The sequence below is a fragment of the Trichechus manatus genome, unplaced genomic scaffold (assembly GCF_000243295.1).
Source record: "Trichechus manatus latirostris isolate Lorelei unplaced genomic scaffold, TriManLat1.0 scaffold00175, whole genome shotgun sequence".
In the NCBI taxonomy this organism is placed as follows: Eukaryota; Metazoa; Chordata; class Mammalia; order Sirenia; family Trichechidae; genus Trichechus; species Trichechus manatus.
Window position 1 is genome coordinate 3,809,981 of NW_004444111.1, and position 26,264 is coordinate 3,836,244.

Below are 26,264 nucleotides of genomic sequence, written 5' to 3' on the forward strand. Positions count from 1 at the left end.
AATGTGTTAAATGCACGTTTGAGCACCTGATGGAGCCAGGGAGTTGAAATGCTGGTAGGAGGGAAGAGAGAGAGAGAGAGGTGAATGGAAATAGCAGCTTCCTGCTCATCCATTCACCCCATGGCCAGGCATTGCATGTGGCACGGGGATACCATGAATGACTGAAAACCACTCTATCGGATGTTTTGATTGCTCAGTTTGGTCACTTTAAGACTAGTTGAGTAAGGTTATAAAATTCCAGAAGTTGAGAAACCTAAATAAGGCATCCAAAATCCAGCAGAGTGTTGGCTTCAAAGGGACAGTAGGTTACTGGTGGTAAGATGACCCACATAACCGCTGAGCCTCAGAGCTGTACTCAGGTGGCAGAGAGAAGGGTGTGGAGTGAAATAATGTGCCATCTTGTCATAAAAATCTTTTCTGGCTTCAGAGAGAAATTTGTCTGGAGGGACATTTCTAGGGGAAATTAAATCTTTCTTTGATGCTGTCACCAGAGCTCTGGACTGTGATACATTTGACACCCTGAAGCTAAAGCAGCGACAAAAGCCAGAGTATCCAGAGTTAGGCTTTAGGTTCTGCCTTAGTTCCTGGGACTGTTGTAACAAAATACCACAGAGTGGGTGCTTTAGAGAACAGTTTATTTTCTTACAATTCTGGAGATTAGAAGTCTAAGTCAGGGGATCAGCCATGTGGGTTCCTTCTGAAGCCTTTGAGAGAGAAACTGTTCCATGCTTCTCTCCTAATTTCTGATGGCTGAATATAAATATAATTATAAATGTAAATACAGATAATTCGTGTGTACTTACTAGTTGTTATTTTAAGAACTGTATTTTAATAGAAAAATGTGTCTTAAATTGTGTTGTGATACGTTATAATCCATACCACAGTGAGCCGATCATTTGGGCCCATGCATAACTAATGGACCCCAGGCCCATTGGGAGCCAACTCCCCAAAATGGGAGGCAGAATCCATGTCTTGCAAATTCAGCATTAAGAATTCATAGTATTTGTCTTGTGTAACCAGTGATGGCACTAAGTTATTCTCACACATTCCAGTAGTTTGGCACAGAGAGCTGTATTGCCACAACTGAGCAGTAGCTTACAATTGACTGTAATTCCCTACTTTTCCACTTTACCCTGCGAAACGGTGGGAGTAGTAATAGTAGTAGTAGTAATAGCATCTGAACCTGTCTAACTGCGGTGGGGGGCGGGGGGCGGGGGGAATAACAACCAGAATCAGCCCAAAGCTGATTCATATGAGATGGAGATCAGACATACCTCCACTCTCCAACCATTTTACCTCCACTGTCCAACCTTTTTACCAATTCTGATACCAGCTGTCCCTCCCATGGCACTCTCTGCTTCTCTTCTGGGTTTGATAATCTGTTGCAATGGCCACACAGAACTCACAGACCATATTTACAGTTAAGGGTACAACTCTGGATTAAGATTAACAGACTACAACTCAGGATCAGGATCAGGAAGCATATAGGCAGTCTTCTTTCTTCAGTGCAAGATAGCTTTCTCACCTCCTCTGGGCCACACAGCCTCCTCTCAGCCTCCTCAGAACAGGTTCCTCTCAGCCCCCTCAGGACAAGCTCCTCTTGGCCCTGTTGCCTGTCACCACCGGCTCTGCCACTGGACCCCTTCTGGGCCCCTTGCTGTCTTCAGTGTTATAACCCTTGACCTGTGTTACAGCTTGTTTAGGAGGCGCCTTGCCTCCTCTCTCTCTCTGCCTCTCTCTTCTTTCTTCCTTCTTCTCCCTGCTGCTTCTCTTCCTGCTGCTTTCTGTCTGAAAAACCTCTGTGGGGTTGGTTGCATATATACACAACTCCTTGTCAATTTCAAGACATGGCCCCTCCCAGCAGGAGGACTACAAACTGACCAATCCCCTCTCGGTAGGCCACAGACACTTCATTTGCATAGTCTATTGACCAGTCCCTGCAAGGTGCATACCAATCACAGGGCAGGCTGCAGCCCAGCACCAGAAAATAAGTATCAAACCAAGTTGTTTACAGTTTATTCAGGAAATGTCAGCCAACTTGGACAAAAGTAACAAACCCTCTGGGATAGAAAGCTAGGACAAAGGTAACTCCTCAGGGCTTAGGGGAAAAATCTCTCAAACTGTTTTCCTGAAGAACCAAGGCAAAAGGCCACATAATGGAACTTATCTCACCACAGCCCTCTAGGTAATGGGTGGTCTCTTCTCTCCTCAGGGACTCATAGTTCTCCTGTTCTTTCCTCTCTAAACTCAATCCATCTTCACAGTAGTGAAACTCAGTATTTGATAAATTATGCAATTTACATTTGTTTGCTGATTGGTTACACTACTGGGTAAAGTAAATGGATTTCAGTCAATATATTTATTTTTTTTGCGTTTTGATCTCTAACTGGGGAAAGAAAGCACAGTTCCCAGGTGAAAATTTCAGACTGAGTACAAGAGAAGCGTGGAGATTGGCGTCCTCTGTGGAGCTCAGCAGGGCCTTTCTAAAGTTGTCCTTGAAATTCCCACAAGTGAAGGAAGGCTGCTGGCCTGGCTCACTGCTTCTGACTTCTTGCCTTCATTCAGAGAGATGAAGGTGGACTTTGTGGGTGCCGTGGTGGGAACCTGGCCACCCCTCTATCTGCATCCATGCCTTCAGAGGTTCCGTTTGCTGAGGACAGTTTGAGTGCTTCTTCCTGGCCTTTTTCTGTAATACATCCTTTTCCTTTCCCTTCTGTGCACAGGATCTTCTCCCTAACAACCCTCCCTCCCTCTGTAATTCGTGTCTGTTCTTCCTCCTCTCTCTTTATGATTTACTCTCGCCATTCCCAGTGGTGGCCATTCCTGTCCTGGAGCCCTGTTTTCTCTCTACCTCCTCCCAGCATAGTGATGTTGCTGTTACCCCTCTAATGACAACCTCAGGCCACTGGGTCAGCTTTGACCTTCAACCAGCAAGCCATGAGGATTTCAGGGCAAAGAAGCAGTGTGCACGTAGGAAAGCTGCTGGAGGACACTCAGGGGTATAGATGGGGGATGTTGAGCAGACAGGAGGGAGGGAGGTGAGAGTGGGATGCCTCTGGTGTCAGGGATAGTACGTGAGGGACACAGGAGACCTCTCCTTTGAGGAGAAAGATAGCCTGTCTCGTGATTTGCCAGTGCTAAAGTGTTGAAGATGAAAATTAAACTGCAAATGATACTGGAGAAAACCGACAATAATGGTAATTTCAGCTATTGAAGCAATGAAGATGGAAAAAAGGCAAAAAAAAAAGTTGGCTTAACTGCATAAATAATACCAACTTCAATTACTTTTATGAACTGCTTATTATTTAGGCTAATTACTATCATTTTAGCTATCATGCATACTATTAAATACATCAGATTTATTTGTGTGAGTCTTATTTGATTATAGTGCTAGATTCTGTTTTCGTCAGCGGAACCGTAATAGTCTGTACGTATGTTGACTGATCAGTCTTATATTTGACCTACCCTTTGCCTGCAAGTTCATAGGTTTCTCTCTTGTTTAAGTAAATCTGACCTTTCAGAGATTAGCTAGTTTGTATATTTTGTCACACTTTTATAATTTATATTTGTCACACTTTTATATCACAGATTTGACAGCAGAACAGGCAGACATTAGAAAGTTGCAAATTTTTTCCTGGCTTACTCTGTGTAACATATGCATTTGCATTTTAAGATATTTTTGTATAGCATGCCTCGGTGCTTAGTGGAAGCTATGAAGTTCCTGTCAAGTAAGGATGAAGGTGGGGATGGAAAGAGGGGCCACTGTGAAATCTGTATGGGATATAGAATAGCAGGAGGAGAGGAAAGCTCTAGAGAGGAACTAAGTTTTTATATATGGAATCCATGGCCACAGGAGTCTCAGAAGACTTGAATGTGAAACCTCAACTTTTGTTGGTTTATATTTTATGAAAAGAGGAGGTTAGAGAGAAGAACTTGGCAGGAGGGTGTTCCAGAGCAATTTGTACCTGTTTGGAAGATAAAGGGCAACATTAAAAGTGTTAAGAGACCATCTATAGTTCCATTCGACTTGTCTTTTATATACTATTCTTTGTAACATTGAAAATATTGAGGATATCATTGCTTTGAAAGGGACTTAAGCAATCATGCAGCTGTTTCGATTCTTGGATGAAGATACAGAGGCCCACTGATTAGTTCTGTTTTTGACTAGGTGAATGGAAATGATTTTCTACCCAAGAGTCATTTCTCTCTAAATAGTATAAGTTAGAAAAGCTATATAGTAAAGGAGCCCTGGTTGCCAGTGGTTAAGAGATTGGCTGGTAACCAAAAGGTTGGCAGTTTGAATTCACCAGCCACTCCTTGGAGACCCTATGGGACAGTTCTCCTCTATCCTATAGGCTCTCTGTGAGTTGGAATCTACTCAGTTGCAGTGGGTTTTTTTATACAGTAAAAACCAAGTATTTGTTAATTTGGAGAGTGCATGCCTGTTAGACCAGGAACATCTTAGAAGTCCATGGTTTTTCAGTTTTGTGTATCAAGGGCCTATACGTGGTGATGCTCAAGATAAATTTCTTGAATTATGTTTGCAAATTCCCTCTCTTAAGAAATGTCGGTAGAGTATGAGTGTGTACCTTGTGCCAGGCCCTGTACTTGATCCCTTGCGTGCACTATTTCATTTAATCAATACAACCACCTTTGGAGGCAGATATGACTATCCCCTTTTACAGATGAGGAAGCTGAGGTTCAGAGAGGCTAAATAAGTTCCCCAAGGGGCAGAAGCTAAGATTCAGCCTCCTTCATTCACAACACTCTAACTGCTTAATTAGCTCTTACATGCTGTGCTATTGTGTCCCTACTATTGACTGTGTTGAAATTAAAAAGTTTAAATACTTGAATTATCATTAAATTGCAATGGTATACAAAGTTGTAATGACACGCAGACATTTCCCAAAGTAATATACTTGACTAATAGTATATTAGTCAAAAGCAAAAAGTCCAGATAAGCAATTTGATTTTCTTTGGCTGGTTTACCCACGATAGTAGGGTAATATGTAATTTATCATCTAAACTGAAAATGAAAGGAGGCAGTATTAGTAATTAAGCTGTAACAATAAAATAAACCAGATTACCCTGGCAACTTCAATATACTCTCACCCTGCTAATTGCTATTTGTCTTACTTGCGTCTTTGAGGCAAAAAATATTAAAACAATTCTTCATGTTTTTGACCTTATAGGGGGATTCCTCAGTGTCAATGTAAGCGAAGTCAGTTTTGATGAAATTCATCAACTGTTCGCCAAGGATGTAGATATTGAACCAGGAGGTCACTGGAGGCCTAAAGACTGTAAACCCAGATGGAAGGTGAGGTCAATTTTTTTCGTAAGTGATGTGACTGTTGCTGTGCATTTGGAAAAAAAACATATGCTAAACTGAAAGTATAGAGTGAAATACCTTTAACTCTTGATAAATTTAAGACATCAGACTACACATAAGTATTCACAGTTAGAATGTGATTTAATAGTGTTACGTATGAAGACTTTAAACATGCCTATAAGATATATGCTCACGTGTTCAGCCTCATGAAGTTCCTGGTAATAAGTACATCATTTGAGACTACTTTGATAAATTCATTGTTTTTCTGTTCTGTTTTGGAAGAGGGGGTGTGAGTTCTCTGCCTCCTCCAGCTGTCCCTAATAATTACTGGCTGCCTGCAGGTGTAACGTCACCAAGTACTGGAACCAATGAGAACCCACTGGGAGGATATTAATATCCTGATTTCTAATTGGATCTAGCACTGAGATTTTCAAACTCTGTTCCTCAGAGCCCGAGAATTCTAAAGAGGCCATTCAGAGGTCCCTGCAGGGTGTGAAAGGGAGGCTTTAGGCCCTTCACCCCGTTTCAGAAGGCAGAGAAGCAGCCTTTTATCTTTTTGATATGTTAGAATTCTACTTAATGTTTTGTTTGAAGAACATAAAGGAGTAGAGGTCTGCTGCTTTAAAAAAATTGAAAACCATGATAGACCATAGTTACTGTCAATACTATGAACTTGGTTAATGAGAACTACTTGTGCAATTCTGTTACGTTTGTGTAGAAAACAGCATTTATGTAATTCAGATGAAAACTACAGATGATAAAAATCAAATGTTATGTCCTAAAGGGTTGTGACATAGCCATAATCTGGTAACAGTTTTCAATTTCTCTTTTAAAATGTTAGTATTCTGCTAAAATACTCCTATGTTGGTACAAAAAAAAATTGACGGCTAGGAAGGAGAATTGTATGTTGTTAAACTCACGTTAAGTCTCTGACTTAATCCACCTTGAACTCTTCGTTTGGGGCTGTGTGTTTATATCTGTATCTCTAACACAGAGCATATTGTCTTATATTAGGTAAGCACTAAAAACAATTTTGTTGAATTGAGTTTATGCAGCAAATAAATGTCTTTTTGGCCTAGTTACAGATTATTAAATAAATGTTCAGTTTACTCGTCTCAAACAGTCTGTGAAACTGCTTAAATGGATTCCAGTACAAATTTGGAAAAGCATTGTATTTTACAATTGTCTTATGCCATTTGCCAGTTCAGATTCATTTAATAAATGAATCTTTTCATATTTCTTGACTGAAATTCCTCACATTTTTTTTTTAAATAATATGTAGCAATTTTATTTAAAATGCCCTTGGCTAAGAAATTATTTTTATTACTTGGGTGACGATTGTGTGTGTTGAATGTTAATGAAAGAAGAAGCACACTCGATTAGTCAGAAATGCTGTGACGATTGAGAGACAGCATGGGGGTAGACCCGCAGATATGTATTTATCCCGTAAGCATGCAGTGTGGGGCACAGTAGTAGGAGAACAATTTAGGATCAGAAAAATTGAGTAGTCTTGTCTTTCTCCAGTGCTCTGTCCAAATATTGAACTTTGAATTTTATAGTTTGTTTTCTTCTTCTCATTTTCCTGGAGACAAAGGCATATCATTCGTGAATAGTTACCACTTAGCGATTTTAGTAGACAGTGCACTCCATGTCAATCAGTAGGCAACAGCATTGAGAGTGGAGTTCCTAGGAGCAAGCCTAATTCAGGGATCTAAAAATTAGCTTATTTTCCTTAGGAACTGTATGGTAACTCTGCTATTATTTCAGCTTTGAGCATAAATCCGGTGTCGAGTTCTGAGCTATGCAACTAAAAACCATGGTAGGAATTTTGGAGATCATTCAGAGATGAGCTGTACTTGCCGTATTTAATTAAATAATTTCTCCCTCCACCCCTCCCTAGCTTTTTACATTCTAACCAAAACTTTGGCTGAAGATCATTCAAAAGCGGTTGCAGCAGCACATCAACAGGGAACTGCCAGAAGTTCAAGCTGGATTCAGAAGAGGACGTGGAACGAGGGATATCATTGCTGATTGTCAGATGGATCTTGGCTGAAAGCAGAGAATACCAGAAGGATGTTTCTCTGTGTTTTATTGACAATGCAAAAGCATTCGACTGGGCGGATCATGACAAATTATGGATAACATTGCAAAGAATGGGAATTCCAGAATGCTTAATTGTGCTCACAAGAAACCTGTACGTAGACCAGGAGGCAGTCGTTTGAACAGAACAAGGGGATACTTCATGTTTTAAAGTTAGGAAAAATGTGCGTCAGGGTGGTATTCTTTCACCATACTTACTCAATCTGTATGCTGAGCAAATAATCCAAGAAGCTGGACTATGTGAAGAAGAACATGGCATCAGGATTAGAGGAAGACTCATCAACAGCCTGCAGTATGCAGATGACACAATCTTGCTTACAGAAAGTGAAGAGGACTTGAAGCACTTACTGATGAAGATCAAAGACTACAGCCTTCAGCATAGACTACACCTCAACATAAAGAAAACAAAAATCCTCACAACTGGACCAATAAGAAACTTCGTGATAAATGGAGAAAAGATTGAAGTTGTCAAAGATTTCATTTTACTTGGATCCACAATTAATGCCCATGGAAACAGCAATTAGGAAATCAAGTGACATATTGCATTGGGCAGATCTGCTGCAGAAGACCTCTTAAAAGTGTTGAAAAGCAAAGATGTCACTTTGAGGACTAAGATGCACCTAACGCAAGCCATGATATTTTCACTTGCCTCATAAGTGTGCGAAAGCTGAACAGTGAATAAGGAAGACCAAAGAAGAATTCATGCCTTTGAATTATGGTGTTGAGGAAGAATATTGAGTATACCATGGACTGCCAGAAGAACGAACAAATCTGTCTTGGAAGAAGTACAGCCAGAATGCTCCTCAGGAGGAAGGATGGTAAAACTTCGTCTCACATGCTTTGCGCATGTTATCAGGAGGGCCCAGTCCCTGGAGAAGGACATAGTGCTTGGTAAAGTAGAGGGTAGGCAAAAAAGAGGAAGACCCTCAGCGAGATGGATTAACACAGTGGCTGCAACGATGGGCTTAAGCATAACAACAATTGTGAGGATGGTACAGGACTGGGCAGCATTTAGTTCTGTTGTACATAGGGTTGCTATGAGTCGAAACTGACTCGACGGCACCTAACGACAACAACAACAAACCAAAACCAAACCAAACTCATTGCTGTCGAGTTGATTCCAACTTGTGGCAACCCTATAAGACAGAGTAGAGCTGCCCCATAGGGTTTCCAAGAAGCAGCTGGTGGATTCGAACTGCTGACTTGGGTTAGTAGTCCAGCTCTTAACCACTGTGCCACCAGGGCTCCAATATTGGAACAGAGTTGAGAGAAAAGGAAAGAAGAGTAACTGGATTAATGCTAAATGTCTGCCACCAACTTGATTCTTAATCTTTGAGGCTCTTTTTGTTTGGTTTTTAACTAACAAAATGCTAACCAAGTTGATTGTTGGCCAATTTAATTGGAACTGAGATCTTCTAAAACTAGTAAGTTCAGCAAATCCTAGTGTGAAGGTTAAGGTTATGTGTCAGCTTGGTTAGACCATGATTCTCAGAGGTATTGCATATATTATGTGGCCATCCTCCATTTTGTGATCTGATGTGAGCAGCCAGTCAGTTGAAAGGGGAGTTTCTTTGGTGGTGTGGCCTGCATCCAGTATATATGAATGTTCTGGCAAAGCTCGCACTCTCTCCATCCTGCATCCAACTCGTCATCCTCTGACCTCTGGTTCTTGGAACATGAACCAGCAGCCTGCCATCTGACCTGCCGATTTTGGGTTCGTCAGCCCCTGCAACCACATGAGTCGGGAGAAGCCTCCAGCCTGACGCCTGACTCACAGATTTGGGACTTGCCAGCCTCCACAACTGTGTGAGCTATTTCCTTGAAATAAACTCTCTCTGTATATATACTTATATATGTACTCTTCACTAGTTTTACTCCTCTAAAGAGCCCACTCTTAAGACACCTAGGTACTCCTGAACATTGCAGGTTCAAATGGAAGATTTCAGCACAGGTTGGATGCTTTACAGAGGCAAGCTTATTTCTAAAAGGGAGATTGGGAGAGGAAGATGGTGATGCTTTTCAGGTCATTAAAAGTGAAGTGTTTACCTGAGACATCATCTGCCTTTCCATTCAGGGTTCAGGCTGAGAGATTGGACAACTTTGTTTCCAAACCTAAGGGTTAAAGAACCAAGAAATTACCTAGTGCTGTTACCACCTCGAAGGCCTGAAGTTCCATTTCAGGCGTGTCAGGATGGGTCTTAGTCACCTGTTTCAGAACTATCTGGAGTGTCTGGTAAAAATGTAAATTCTTGAACTCAATCCTCAGACATTCTGATTTAACAGGGGTGGGGACGTGGACCTAGTTTTTTTTTTTTAAATCAAGCGCTGTCAATTTGAGAAATGTACCTACAGGTGTTGGAAATGAGGAAGATGCAGAGGAAGAAGCTGAAAACACCTGTTGGGGAATGAGGGCTTGGTAGCTTCTACTTCCTCAGTCTTAGTGGCAAAGAGCTAGATGCCCTCTTAAAGTGACCAAGTATAAAGCCCAGTCATTTAGGGACACTGTGGCTGATGGTGTGCTTGAAGTCTGAAATTCGGACAAAAACATGGTTGGGTAAATTTGTGTGAAAAATGGCTTTCTTGATCGGCTCTTCATAGTGTGTGTAGGAGAAAATAAGAAAGGAAAAAAAAAATAGGTGCATAAATTGAGTTAGATTAATGGTTTTAAAAGTGGAAGCAAATGGAATGGAATAATTTTGCTTGAACAGAAGGTGATGAAGGAGGTATGAAGATGAAGTGTTGTTTTTTCAGAAGATAATGAACAGGTATTCCATCTTCACTGAAGATATATCAGTAGGAGAGTGTCTCAAGTAGCAAATTAGGGCACAGATAAGAGAGTCCTGAAATGAAGGCTGCTGAACCTCAAAAATGTATTACCACGTAACACTGAGATCTTCTTTTTCTAGACAATCAGCTGCAAACTATTGAGAATGTCATTCCACAGCCACAAGAAGAGATATGCCAAATAAATTTTTAAGATATTGTCGAACTTTATTCTGATAAAAAGTTTGTTCTGGACATATTATTCACAATTTTTGGTAACTACCCCATTAAAATTTTGACCTTTATTTGCTGTTAAATGTCAGTTTAGCTTATTTGAATTTGCCAAGACACTGATACTTTCTTCTACTTATAACATTCTCAGTTTCCTTGTAAGATTTAAAAAAAAAAGAAAAACTCTTGATATTCTAAACCCTTCATTGAAGAAATTTCTGTATGTTAAGACTTTGTTTATTCTTATATGCTCAGTTCATCACTCAGCCAGTTATCTTTAATGTGGACTGACTTTGATTAATATGGACTCTGTGGCCATTTAGAGCTTCTTCCCTTAAATATCATCTATTATTCACCTTAACTGCTTTTATAATCCATTTACATTATATCATAAGTGGCCAACTTGTGGCCAAATGCAAAACCAGGAAGGGCAAGCTCAACCCTTATTTTGGTAGACATTACCACGCTGATACACTTCAGTTAAGGTAGGTAGTAGGGATATGTACTTATTATCTAATTTCTTTATCCCCTTTTACTTTTTCACAGCAGTCTCCTAACAGTAAACGTAGGGGCCCCTGAAATGCATTGGCAGCTTATTGTTTGGGAATTCCTTAAATACGGCAATAATTGATAGACATGCACATTAGCAAGTCCCCACTAAGTAGGGAGTTCCCAGCTCCATAGGCAGCCATTGTGTGGACATACAAACGGGAGGAGTCCCAGATTCTGTGACATATTACCGTGGCAAACTTGTGGCCCTCAGGTTCAAAAGCCAAGGAGGTACTTTCTGAGATAAATCAAAAGGGGATGGGATCCAAAGTGAGGCTGCCTGGTACAAGAGAACATTTTCAGAGTCTTCCATTTAACAAACATGAAGTAACTAATGAAAACATAAAAACATCTGCCTCCTAGCAGCCATTGGCTCTTTTTTTTTTTGCTGTCTCATCTGCATTAAGGGAATATTAATGGTGAAATTTCTGGTTTAGATGCCTTCCGTTTTACTAAACCATCTTTTGTTCTCTTTTTAAATAAAACTTTTTGATAATTGCAAGTTTTTTCCCATTTATAATCCTGGTAATATAAAACACACAAGTAAATGTTTCTATTTTCTGTTGACTATATCTAATGCCATGTCCTGATTTTACAAGTAGGGTTAGTTCTTAAACCTGTGCACTCTCAATTATTTGCGTTTGTTTCATTAGTAAAATTTATTTGACATAAATGAAATTTCTTTTTTAAGTCTTTTATACAAAAATTTATATATATGTTGTTATGTGACCCTAATTGCTCTCCCTATACTGTGACAGCATACTTCTCCTTTCCATGCCAGATTAACCATGTCCATTCAACCAGCTCCTGACCCTCTCTGCCTTCTCATCTTGAAATTTTTAATAAATTCTAGATTTAATGTTCTTCCATAATTTTCTATTATAATCAGCTTAGATTGTATTTCAAAATCTAGAATATAGAGTGATGCATAGATATTCTAATTAGATATATTTTCACTCTTATATTCTTTGAAAATCTAATGATTTTGGAATTTATGACTTGTAGACAATAGCTTGTCTTAATTTCCATTTTTATTAGAAAATGCACAATTATAATAAAATCATCTTAGCTCAGGAATTGCTGAGAAAAGTAATGTTTAGAAAACGTTTTAACTTTTTCAAGGGCAAAATCTGAATTGTAGAGAAAGCTAGCTTGTATAATAAATTTTGGATTCAGGAAATAGGAGATTTGAGTAAGTAATGATTGATAAGTATCCATTTATTCCCATATCATATTTAGACATTTTATATAGGTGATGTTTATTAGTCTTGATTTTGAGAGTTCCAATAAATGTTTTTCTTCCTACAAAATGGAAGATTGATATACTGAGAAATCATTTTAATTTCCATATATGTGTTTCTTCTGTTTTTTGGTTTATGTAAGAAAAAATTTCTTTCGTTTGTATAAGGATGAATTCTTTGTTTCCTGTGCTGCTTACATGATCATTTTTGTTAGCTTAACATTCTGACATAATAATTTTATTATCAGTTTCATTTTGAACTAAATATTTTACTACTGCTGAAATACATTTATAAAATGGACTGAAAACTTGGCTGTACATTTTAATTAAATGAAAATTATAGTAATGTAATAACCAAACTTCATGTGAATTCCATTTAAGTAGTGTTATATATGGTTGAGTTGCTTCAACAGGCTGTGACTAGAACCTCTTGCATGAATATTTCTCAAAAATACCTTTAGGCCAGATAAGGCACGTATAGGGTAGTAGATATTCTAGTGGTTAAGAGCTTGGCTGCTAACCAAAAGGTAAGCAGTTTAAATCCAGCAGCCACGCCTTGGAAACCTGATGGGGAGCAGTTCTGCTCTGTCCTTTATGGTTGCTGTGAGTTGGAATCAGCTCAGCAGCAAAGGGTAATAGATATTCGAGTAGAATCTCTTTTAAATTCAATTTATAAACCAGAACGTTTTCGTTATTTATGATCTACTTTAAAACCTAGAAGTTACTCTTGACACATCCCTCTTCCTCACTCCTTGTATCCAGTCAATAACTAAATCTTATTAATTTGCCCCTTATGTGTTTTGAAAATTCATGCACCTCGCTTCTTTTCCTCCAAACTACCATTACCTCTTACCTCTGCTATTGCATTAATTTCCTAACTGGTTTCCCTGAGCCAGCCCTCTTTAGTCTGTTCTCCATACAATGTTAAAGTGGTCTTCTCAATTGCCAAATCTGATTTTATCACCTTTTAGTTAAAATCTCTCAGTAACTTCTCATGGTGTTGATAGGACAAAGACCACCATCCTCAGCACGGCCTTCAGAGCCCATTTGTACCTCCCCCGCCTCTTCTCCCATGCTGCTCCCTCTCTGCACTCAGTGGCAAATGCACTCCGCCTGCTGCCCAGAGCCTTTGCAAGGGCTGCTCCTCCCTCTGCCCCAGCATTTCCTTTGCCTGCTTAATTCCAACTCTTGCACCTCAGCTTGGCTTGTGCCCCTGACCCTCAGGCCACCTAGCATCCCCAATTTTATGATCTTGGCACAATAGACACTTCTTTTGTAACACTTATCACAGTTGTAATTTTACCTGTAGCTGTGCGCTCTGTAAATTAAAGTCTGTCAGCCTCAACACCATAAGTTGCGTGAAGGCTTCGATCACTTTTCTGTGTCTGGTCAGAAAATTCATAAGAGTATGACTTTAAAACCATTGGAAACTTTTAAGCATCGGTTTTTATCTCTACTTCTAGGGTTGATTGCAATATTTACTTACATGTGTGACTTGTTTTAAAGGTGGCAGTTCTCATCCCTTTCCGTAATCGCCATGAACATCTTCCGATTTTTTTCCTGCACCTGATTCCAATGCTTCAGAAACAGCGGCTGGAATTTGCCTTTTATGTCATTGAACAGGTTAGAATATTTTTCAAAGTGGTAATAAGTATTTTAGACTTTAATAAATGCTTAGATAGGTTTGTTTAAAAATTTCTAGCTTAAGATTAATTAAGAAATACAAATCCTTGGTTTTTTCATTTGAGTAAAATTACATTTTGGATTGAGCCTGTATTTTTCTTTCAGCTCTTTTTTTTTTTGTAAAAACAAGCAACATGCCTTGGTGAAATGAGTTGTTCAGCAGTTATGTATGACTTTAGTATGATAGCCTTCTATGTTTTAATTGCGTATTCTAAATGTTAGTTGGTCAAATTACAAATTTTTATAACCGCACCACTAATACCTTATAAGGTTAAAAACTCCTTTTACTTTTTTTTTTTTTAAAATTTTTTATTGTACTTCAGGTGAAGGCTTACAGAACAAATAGTTTCTCATGAAACAGTAGTAAGCATATTGTTTTATGACATTGGTTAACAACCCCACAACATGTCAACCCTCTCCCATCTTGACCTTTTTTTTTTTTTTTTTGGTGAAAATATACGTAGCCAAAGATACACCATTTCAAAAATAAATTTCTACGTGCACAGTTCAGTGACATCGACTACATTCTTCCGATTGTGCTGCTATTCTCACTTTAGATGAAGGCTTACAGAACAAAATTCCTTTTGCTTTTAGTATTACTCCTTTTTAGGCTTTCATTGTTTATTCCTGAAAACCTCTGTAATATTTCATTTAATCCAGAAGCTGCTTATTTTGTAATTTGGGCTATTTTGGGAGCTTTTAGACTCATGTGCACTGCCATCTAGACCAATAACCGGTGCACTTTGGAGTGTAATGCAAAGTTTTAGATATTGTGGATTATACTGACACACGCTAGAATCATCTCAGTTACATACCCAGTGTTCAATTTGGAAAGAGAATTTCAGTTTATGGCCCATGAATTTAAGCATAGAAAGTCAGGGATAAGTTTTTTTTTTTTTTTTTAAAAAAAAAAAGCAACAGCAAAACATAGATAATTCTTGATTGAGGATTTCTTTGTACTGTGGGGTGGTTACTGGCTAGCCCCGAAAATCAGTATTAGATCAATTCCATCAGACAATCAGGGGCTCCTGAATGACAGCCAGGTAGTAATCCTTAAATAAAGGCAGTATATGGTGAAAATTTGCTCTCCTGTTTCCCTAGTCTTTCATTTTCAAAGTCATTATCTTGCTGGAGCAAACGTGACTGTTTTGTTACAGCCAAATATATCTATTTTGCTAGCTGTGCTGAGCCTGACCCTAGTAATGAAACACTAGCTTTTTGAGGATGGAGACCCAGTAACTGATTAGTGAGTATGTGTCAAATAAACTGATACATAAAGCATACATTGCATGGAGGAGTAAACCATGAGCCCAAGAGCCCTTCCAAATCTGAGCTTCTGTGATTCTTTTAGAAGTGAAGATAACCAGGAAGAGAGTAGAATTAACAAACGTTGGCAAAGCTAGAAAAGTTCAGTCCATTTGTTTCTGAACAGGTAATATCAAAGCTCAGTCAGTCATACTTCTTTAACGTAGACTGTTAAAATAGGTTAGAGCTGATTTGTTTTTCACATTCTTTGTCTTTAAGGGCTAGACCCAAACCCATTGCCATCGAGTCAATTTCGACTCATAGCAATTCCCCATAGGGTTTCCAAGGCTGTAAATCCTTATGGAAGCAGACTGCCACATTTTTCTCCCTTGGAGTTGGTGGGTTCAAACTGCCAGCCTTCTGGTTAGCAGCCGAGCACTTTAACCACTGTACCACAAGGCTGCTTTAAAGGCTATACTCGGTGAAAAGAACTTAATTTTCTACCTTTTTTTAACCTATGGCTAAAATGATGTTTCAGAAACCTAAAAAAAGTGTGATAACACTTGGAGACTAGTTCTCCAAGCCAACTTATACCCCCTCATTATTGTACCTCATATTTTACGTTAAAATGTGTGTGATACATATATAATTTTATCTTAATGCATATTGACCTTTCCAGTTGCTCTACATCATTGCCAACACTTGGTATGGTTGGTTATTTGCATTTTAGCCATTCTGTGGGTATATAGGAGTCTGTGGGTGGCACATATGGTTAAGTGCTGAGCTACTAACTGAAAGGTTGGTGGTTTGATTCCACCCAGAGGTACCTGGGAGGAAAGGCCTTGCGGTCTGCTTCTGAAAGATCACAGCCATTGAAAACCTTATGAAGCACAGTTCTACTCTGACACAGATAGGATTGCCATGAGTCAGAATCAACTTGAAGGAAACAGGTTTGTTTGTTTTAGATAATGTAAACACTATTGATTTAACTGGATTCCCTGGGTAATGAGAACAGTTAACATGCTCGGCTGCTGACTGAAAGATTGGAAGTTCAGATCCACCCAGAGGTACCTCAGAATAAGGTCCTGGCTATCTACTTCCAAGAAATCAGTCATTGAAAACCCTAGGGAGCAGAGTTCTATTCAGACACACATGGGGTTGCTGTGAATAAGAATTGACTTGATGGCAACTGATAATTGATTTAACCAAAATTTAACATATACAGTCAGTTCTCAGTATTCACAAATTCCATATTTGTGAATTTGCCTACTTGCTAAAACTTATTTGTAACCCCAAAGTCTATACCAGCTGCTGTTTCGCAGACATGTGCAAAAGCAGCTCATGCGTTCCCAGCTGAGGTCCAACAAGGCTGGTTCTGTATTCGCTAATTCTCTGTTTGTGGGTACTTCATTGAATGTAACTACTTCCAACAGGGAGAATTGACTGTAAATATATTGGGAGAATGAGGGGAGGGAAAGTGGGTGTGATGATTTAACGCCTCAACTGCCATAATAAGTCAATGGACAATGTCTAAAGTTTAACAAAGCAACAAATACCAGAACTCTCATTACTGCGAAATGTAAAGAGAAATATCAGCATAAGCTAGAGGAGTTGAAATGTGCTGCTCTTAGAGGATGAAGGTGGGTTAGACATGGAACTTCTTATTTTTGTTATAGGCAATAAAGTATTATGTCCACATTTAATTAAAAAAATTTTTTTTTAAACCTTAAAGGAAAGTAATTGGTTAAGGCTAATGCTGATATACCAGTAATGACATGATTAAACTCCCTTTTTATTCTCTCCATTTCACTGGTGAAGAAAGAGCTGATAAAAAATAAAGCGATTTCTATTCTTACCTCAAATTAGTACAAGACTCAGGACAAAAAATAGTAATTTTTCACTCTTCAAGAAATACTTTTGTGATGACTACAGTGTGTATCTGTAAAAATGGCATGGGGGCAGTGTCTGACCTCCTCCAACTTCACCAGGGGGAAGGAGAACTGAGGTCAACAGCCCAAGGCTGATTCCTGTGAGGCAGAGGTCAGACATGCCTCCTCTCTCTGCCATCTTTACTAATTCTGACACCAACCATCCCTCCTGGGGCACTTTCTACTTCTCTGCTGGGTTTGATAATTCATTGCAGTGGCCACACAGAACTCACAGACAATACTCAAGATTATGGGGTTTATTGGGGAAGTAACAGTTATAATTCAGACTCAGGAATAGTCAAGGATATATAGTTCTTTCATCAGAACAGCCTCTTCCCAGCTGTGCTCACAGGCACACTTCTCTGTCCAGATGCACTCAGCTTTCTCTCTCCGTGGGCTGGGAAGCCCACTGTGCTGCTGGGTCTCTGCTGCCGGGTCTCTCTTGCTACTGCTTCTCACCGTCTTCAGGGTTACAGCTTACTCTCTCTCTGTCTCCTGGTGCCAGGAGCCTCCCAGCACAGGGGTATCAGGTCCAAAGGATGTGCCAGCTCCTGGCTACTCTTCCCTGACGGTGATGGGATTCTCTCTTTCCCACCTCTGGGGTGGCTCGTTTCAAGCCCAGCAGGTGGCAAAACTGACCAATCACCTTGGTAGGCTACAATTACCCTATCACACAATCCTGCCCAGTCACATGGGTGGGAGTTACAAGACCATGGCTAGAAAGGCCACGCACAAAAGTGATCTATCACACCGCAGTATCTCATTTGCTTCCGTCATAGTATTTTTTGTTTTGTATTTTGCACTGTTTCTGAGATATAGGTAAATATTCTTTTTTTAAATTTTTTTTTTAATTGTACTTTAGGTGAAGGTTTACAGAACAGATAGTTTCTCATTAAACAGTCAGTACACATTGTTTTATGACATTGGTTAACAACCCCACAACATGTCAACCCTCTCCCTTCTCGACTTTTTTTTTTGTTTTGGTGAAAATATACATAGCCAAAGATATACCATTTCAGAAATTTCTACATGTACAATTCAGTGACATTGATTACATTCTTCCAGTTGAGCTGCTATTCTCACTATCCTTTTCCAAATTATTCCATCACCAATTGTCTTCAACTCACTGGCCCCTAGGCTTCCCATCAAACCTTTTGAGTTGCTGTTGTCAGTTTGATCTCACATAGATAATTCTTTTTTTTTTTTTTTTGTACTGTAGATGAAACTTGACAGAACAAATAGTTTTTTACTCTTTTGGTGAAGTCTTTTGATGAGCATAAGTGTTTTATTTTTAGAAGATCCCATTTATCTAGCTTATCTTCTGGAGTTTGTGTGCTGTTGGTTATGGTTTGTATCCTGTTAATGCCGTGTATTAGGGCCTCTATCGTTGATCCTATTTTTTCTTCTATGAATCTTATAGTTTTTGGCTTTATATTTAGGTCTTTCATCCATTTTGAATTAGTTTTTGTATATGGTGTGAGGTATGGGTCCTGTTTTCATTTTTTTGCAGACGGACATCCAGTTTTGCCAGCACCATTTGTTAAACAGACTGTCTTTTCCCCATTTGATGGACTTTGGGCCCTTGTCGAAGATCAGGTGACTGTAGGTGGATGGATTTACATTTGGGTTCTCAGTTCTGTTCCATTGGTCAATGTGTCTGTCATTGTACCAGTACCAGGCTGTTTTGACTACTGTAGCTATATAGTAGGTTCTGAGGTCAGGTAGTGCAAGTCCTCCTACTTTATTCTTCTTCTTCAGCAGAGCTTTACTTATCCGGGGCTTCTTCCCTTTCCATATAAAGTTAATGATTAGTTTTTCCATCTCTTTAAAGAATGTTATTGGTATTTGGATCAGGATTTCATTGTATTTGTAAATTGCTTTGGATAGAATTGTCATTTTCACAATGTAGAGTCTACCTATCCAGAGCATGGTACATTTTTTCATTTATGTAGATCTCTAGGTTTCTTGCAGTAGTGTTTTGTGGTTTTCTTTGTATAGGTCTTTACACCCCTGGTTAGATTTATTCCTAAGTATTTTATTTTTTTTAGGGGCTATTATAAATGGTATTGCTTTCCTGATTTCCTTTTCATTGTTCTCTTTATTGGTGTATAGGAATCCAACTGATTTTTGTATGTTTATCTTGTATCCTGCTACTCTGCTGAATCTTTCTATTAGTTCCAGTAGTTTTCTCGTGGAGTCTTTAGGGTTTTCTATGTTTAGTATCATATCATTCACAAACAGGGACATTTTAACATCTTCATTATCAGTTTGGATGCCCTTTATTTCTTTTTCTTGCCTCATTGCCCTAGCTAGGACTTCCAGCACAATGTTAAATAGGAGTGGAGATAAAGGGCATCCGCCTTGTCTTGTTTCTGTTCTCAAGGGAATGTTTTCAGCCTCTCTCCATTAAGAATGATGTTGGCCGTTGGTTTTGCATAGATGCCCTTTATTATGTTGAGAAATTTCCCTTCTATACCTATTTTATTGAGAGTTTTTATCAGGAATGCCTTTTCTGCGTCAATTGAGATGATCATGTGATTCTTTTCCAGAAAGAAATTTTTTATTGCCAATGCACTTTAATCTGTTTTCCCTAGCAATAAAGGAAAACAATTGTAATAAAGGAAGTTGGGTCTGTTGTAATAAGTTCCAATTGTTTATGTCTCTAAAGATACTCTTGGTCTTTATGATAAGCATTAGTAATAAAAAGTTAGACCTTCCTGGCTTTGTGATACAAGAGAAGCGTTACTGCCTTTTGATTCATTTTCTATAGAAAAATACAGCTTCTCAGTTTTGACAGCATTTGGAAAGCTTTACTAGAAAATAAAACCTATATTATTTTTAATGCTTTATTTTTTTCTGGTCATAAATAACCTATATCCTGATGTATTTGAAGTAAAACAGAATATAAATTATGTGACTATATAAATGTGATGATCTACTAAGAGATGGATAGATGATAATAATATTTTCTGGTATGTTACTAAGGTATAAAATGATGTAGTAAGTACATTTAACCAGTATGTTTGAAAATCCTAAAGTATGTTTATTACTTTGCCTACTTGATCCGGGTATGATTATTATTATTTGACCATGATTTGAAAATCCTAAAGTATGTTTATTACTTTGCCTACTTGATTCGGGTATGATTATTATTATTTGACCATGATTAATAAGTCATAAAAATATAGACAAAAGTCAGACAACAAAATCTGTGTGCATTTCTGTTTTTCTGTGCTCTCTCTCAAGACTGGCACACAACCTTTTAACCGTGCGATGCTCTTCAATGTGGGCTTCAAAGAGGCCATGAAAGACAGCCCCTGGGACTGCGTGATTTTCCACGATGTGGATCATCTACCTGAAAATGACCGAAACTATTATGGATGTGGAGAAATGCCACGTCATTTTGCAGCAAAGCTGGATAAATACATGTATATGTAAGTAGCATGTAATACTCCTTATATTGTGCAGTATACTTGCAAAATCATATTAAGATGGTAACAGCATGATGCTCCTGGATCTGAGAGAGCTCAAGACCCTAAAGGGTATCTTCTTTAACTCCAGCTCGTCCTTGTGGGGGTCAGGATCTAGAGTTGCTTGTCGTACATCTCGGCACTTCTGTACACAGGTTTGAGCATGGCATGGTGGAAAAGAGAGTCTCGTTTCTGTAGTCAGACAGATGTGGATTTAAACTTGGGTTCTCACCCTTAGTGCCATAGTACTGGTGAAGGTACTTGTATCTGAACGTTGGTTTCCTTGTTCACTGGAATAATAGAGCTTGCCCTGTAGGGCCTGTGGGTTCACCTGTACTCTGTGCTGGCACATGGTTGAGTCCTAACGCATGTTGGCGCCCTCTGCTTCCCTTGCCCTTAGTGATGGTTCAGTGCGGAGAAGTCCCTCTCCTCTGCAGTGTGTCTCCTTTTTCCTAAACTGTGGATTCTTGACATGCCTTTAACAATAGAGAACCAATCTCTTTGTTCCCTGTGACTGGAGATACTTTGAAATGTAAAAGGTCATTGGAGCTGTGACAGTAACTTAAATTCACATTTAAGAGTGCATGTCTGATCCGGGAAAGAAATCATAATTTTCACCGGCTAGTGGAAGTAGAGAGAAGAGAAAGTAGGCTAGAGATGGAAGATGTTGCCTATAGCACAGCTTTGCCTGGTGCCCCACCTACAGAGTCCAGAGAGGCACAAAGTCTCAATGATGTAACCAAGTGAATTGGCACTAAAACATAAAAGAATGCTTCTTTTCCTGGTCGTTGTCTTCATTAGAACACCCTTCATTTATTATCAGAGTACCTGAACTCAAAGTGTAATGTTACCTGTGGGCAGTCATCAAGATTCAGGATCGGGTTCTTAACACTTCTAGAAACTTGATTCTGGTCAGCCTAGTAGAATCAAATTAGATTCAGGGTAACTGATTTTCACTAAGAAAATATAAAGGTCTGTAAACAAGGGGAGTCCCTGGGTGTTGGCAGACGTTTAACACACTAGGCTGCTAACCAAAAGGTTGGAGGTTCAAGTCCACCCAGAGGTGCCTGGGAAGAAAGGCCTGGCAGTCTACTTCCAAAAAACGAGCCACTGAAAAACCCTATGGAGCACAGTTCTACTGTGACACTCATGGGGTTGCCATGAGTCAGAGTTGACTTTATGGCAAATTTTTTTTTTTTCCCTCATAAGCCAGGGATTCTAGATTAATTTTTTCACACTTGAAGACAGTTTCTAGTGAGCAAAATATTTATGCCCATCTAGACGAATCCCAGGATTAGTAGGGTATCTTGGAAGTTTGATTAAAAATTAGAATGTAGTTTAGGGAGTACGGAAGCAGATCGGTGCATGGACTAGACAGTGCTTCTACTAACTAAAAAAAAAAGCAAACCTGTTGCCATCGAGTCAAGTCAGTTCCAACTCATAGTGACCCTATAGAACAGAGTAGAACTGCCCCATGGGGCTTCCAAGGAGTGGCTGGTGGATTTGAACTGCCGTCCTTTTGGTTAGCAGCTGAGCTCCTAGCCAGTGCGCCACCAGGGCCCCAGGGCTTGCACTATAGGCATATTTTTTCCAGGCTGTAACGTGAAGCTGAGTGAATCCCCCCTGCCTCACAGTGGTGCCCACGCTCTGATGACTGGTGAGTAGGAAGTTCGTGCCCCCAGATTCCGCGGCTCCTCGCTTTGGGAACTGTAAAATAAATGTTACTAGATTTTTGCTTACTGAGCTTCTTTTTTCTGTTTGCTAATTTATCTATTATACCTTCATTTTGTCTAATTTTTTTATGTTCTGGATATAATGCAATTCTCTGTTTCCAGCAAAGCAACAAATGAAATTAGTGTGTTTGTCAGTATATACATGTCAATAAACACACACACATTTATCCGTATCTACCTAGCTAATGATCTCAGGTTTCTCCTGAGCCACTAACATGGTCAAGAATAAGCCAGCTGGCCTAGGAAACAAAGCAGTGGCAAGAACACTAATTGGCCCTCTTGAACCTCGACCAGTATTGGTACTGGAACCCTAGCTTCCCAAGTCACAGTTTAAGGGAACCTGATGAGGTCTCCTGGGACAATATGGTTGTCTTTAGGGGCATTGTTGCTGCTACTGTCTTGGGGTGCCTTTGGCCCGCCCACCTTAGGGACGAAGCTGCTTTCTCCTGTAACCCTATAGGTCCATGTGAGAGCTGCTTCTCCCTGGTTCTGTGTACCGCACAAGAGTCCAGCTGGCAGACAGCACTTTTTCCCCTCTAGCAGCACGAAGATTAATCTCCTGCCCTCTCTGTCTCTAAGACAGCTTTGCTATAGTCCCAGTCAGATTTCTTTCATTTTGATTTTCGGATGCTATGCATGTTTCTCTTCTCTCTGCTGGCCCTGCCCATTGGCCTGACCTCTGTTGGGGCTTTGGAACACCACTCCCCAGGAACGCATTTTGGGCCACAGGAATTTATTCAGGACAGCAAATCTAGGGATGCTACCTCAGCATTAGATTATTAAAAAAGTACTTTCAAAACACTGCATACTTTGACAAATTCCTTGGAGTGTGAGTTTGGGGAGGGTAGAGAAAATAAAACCCAAACTTTAAAACATAGTTATTTCTCTAAATATAAGTTCATTAAAATAAATGTATTTACAAATACCCGAGTTTTGGAGGAGTCTAAATCCAAACATTATAGGAATAGGCAGCTACATATTTCAAAATTAAATGCTATATTTGTCTTTAATAATATATATTTCTCCTACTTTATATAATAAATAATACATTTATAAGTAAATTCAATTAATTTTTTAAAAAATGTATTAGTTTAATAACATCTAACCAAAAGATTGGAGATTTGAGTCCACCTCAGAGGCACCTTGGAAGAAAGGCCCAGTGATCTACTTCCAAGAAATCAGCCATCGAAAACTCTGTAGAGCACAGTTCTACTCTGACACAATGGGGTCACCATGAGTTGGAGTCGACTCGACTACAGCTGGTTTGGTTTTAACATTGCATTGACAGCTGTTGATGTATTTGATCGAGTTTATTTTTGGTGTGAAAAGATTGTATGATTTTGAACACTGGATTTTGAGTTTTATAAAGTAACAGTACTGAACATTAAATTTTGATTGCCACAAATGTTTTGTGTTTAACATAACACATTTAGATGTACTTACTTGAATATGTTTTGTTTCTTGGTTGCATTTTACATTTCCCAGAATATAGTTTAATCAGTATAATTGTTAAATGGAAAATAGGAGTACATTTTGCAAAGCCCATTAATGACTGAAACTCGATTTCATATGGTAAACTGTTATGATTTCATTTTTAGAATGCTATTATCCCTCCTGTCTTTTTCAGTCTTCCATACAAAGAGTTTTTTGGTGGTGTAAGTGGACTGACGGTGGAACAGTTCAGGAGGATCAATGGTTTTCCTAATGCCTTCTGGGGATGGGGAGGAGAAGATGATGATCTTTGGAATAGGTACGATGAGGTACAAATTGCTTAATAATAGAATTTCTGTAAAGTTCATTTCTATTAGGTAAATTGTACCTTTGTGTTATAAGAGAAGATTCTTTGGAGTGGAAAAATTTTGAGGTTCCAAAATTCTGTTTTGTGTTTCTCTCTTTTTTCTTTAAGAGTGTCTCCTGAAATTATTAGCAACGTGTACATCAGAGTATTTTTTGCACTTTAAAATTAAACTCATGTAATCTGTTTTTAGTAAGATCTTATTTCTTTATATTTCCATTTCCATGTATTGTATGGTAGAGTTCACTATGCTGGATATAATGTAACAAGACCAGAGGGAGACGTAGGGAAATACAAGTCGATTCCTCATCATCATCGTGGTGAAGTCCAGTTTTTAGGACGGTAAGTGTAATGTCATCTTCAGATACCAAAGTCTCAAAGCTGTTTAACGTATTAATGGTTAAAAAATGGCATTACATCTCAAAAAAATCTCCTGAATTTTCTGTATCATTTTTCTTTATAAAAAGAAAGCACTTTTTGTGCTTGTTTTGAAGAGATATATGTATACATGTGTGTAGGTTATATTAAAGGGCCTAGTTAACTAATATAAAAGATGTTTCCTTAACATAAAACATAATACATTTTATTAATTAAGGATGTCTAAGTTGTAAGAGTGCAAATAATTTTTTTAGGTGGCATTTTAAGACTAGTAAAAATGTTAATTTAAATAGTGGTTTAGGGATTTTTAATTATGTTTGAGAACCAAAAATTGTAAAGAACTTTAAATGCTTTAATTATAAGATGACCTTGAGCATATTTATCATCAACATCAACTTTTCTTTTTGAACACATTTCTGATACTCTTCCCTTTTTCCTGTAATATTTAGGTATAAATTGCTAAGGTATTCAAAAGAGCGTCAGTACATCGATGGGTTGAACAATTTAGTATATACGCCAAAAATACTGGTCGATAGGTTGTTTACAAATATATCTGTAAACCTCATGCCAGAGTTAGCTCCGATCGAAGACTATTAAAAGAAGCAGCTCTCTTGGCAAGATAGACCACAGTCCTGGGTTATAAACTTGGAGTTCACTCTTAATGGAGGCAAATGAATGGATGTGTCACGGTGCCCCGTTCTCTGAGAAGAGCCAGCAGTTCTTAATGTTTACAGTGTGGGACAGTACCCAGTCAGCCTTCTTCCACCCACCCTGTCTACTTGGAGACACACCCTCCTAGCGAGCACTGCAGAAGCCAGGTGCCATTGCTTGAGTTGGAAGTAAAGAGAGCTCCCTACAAAGAGAACATTTTTATACTAAAAACTATAATTTACTTCAAGAGAATGCTTTGTTTCCATTTAAACATATTTTGTACATATGTGATGTAAATTACTGTGTTCAAATTGTTGAAAACTAAAATGTGTTGCAGTTTTGCATGTGATTGGTTATGCCTTTATTTAACTTTTATAGACATTTTTTATTTGCATGAGAAAAAGAATATAAATTTAAGTCAGTCACTAAACAAAGGTTAACCCCTGTGTGAAATGAAGGAACTGTCAATAATTGACAGCCAACTAATACAGTAAACTGTTATACTAGTTTTGAGCTATTAACCTTCAGCCTTTTATATAGAAGTCACAGCTTTCTCAGAATTTTAAAGGATAAGAAGAAAGGATTTAAGCAGCTTTTCTTCCTACCAGGATTGCCTATTTTTTCCTTGCTTGCAATCTCATCAGATTTTGCTAAATCATAACCATATTGTTTATGCATATTGCATGAGTATTACCAAGAAAACCTTAAAAGTTGTGATGTGACATGATATAAAGGACCTCTTTATGTTAAATGTCTTTCATGTACCTCTGGTATAAGTGTCAGGGATTTTGTGCCTCAAAAATTGTTCCCAAGGTTGTATTTGTACACTGTATTTTTTTTTTTTTAATTCATAGTGAATGGCACTTTTATTACTTCCAGTTCAAATGAGCCAAAAAAAGTATCTTCATTTAAAAAAAAAAATTTTTTTTTAAAGAAGAAGCTATGGAAAGCCCAATAATACTTATATAAATGAATCATAGTATTAGATTAAATGTTCTATTTTTATGAAGATAGATTCTTAGTAGATAAAAAATTTTAAGTTTAATTCGAAGAATCATGGAATTCCAGGTTTGGAAGGGATTGTTTAAGGTTGGCCAATTTAATGCAAACTGTATTTTTTTTTTCTTTTAATTTAATTATTAAAATTTCCTCACAAAAAGTATAATTTA

General features: G+C 38.5%; 1 protein-coding gene across 1 annotated transcript in view; it reads left to right on the forward strand.

Moving 5' to 3' along the window:
- Positions 1-25,993, forward strand: part of B4GALT6 (beta-1,4-galactosyltransferase 6) — a 73,497-nt gene extending 47,504 nt beyond the window's left edge. The window contains exons 4-9 of the mRNA XM_004386892.2: positions 5,193-5,317; positions 13,719-13,835; positions 20,315-20,502; positions 23,899-24,021; positions 24,307-24,408; positions 24,894-25,993. Of these exons, the coding sequence (XP_004386949.1) occupies positions 5,193-5,317; positions 13,719-13,835; positions 20,315-20,502; positions 23,899-24,021; positions 24,307-24,408; positions 24,894-25,041 (803 nt within the window). The 3' untranslated portion in view covers positions 25,042-25,993. The remainder of the gene's footprint in view (positions 1-5,192; positions 5,318-13,718; positions 13,836-20,314; positions 20,503-23,898; positions 24,022-24,306; positions 24,409-24,893) is intronic.
- Positions 25,994-26,264: the final 271 nt, after the last annotated feature.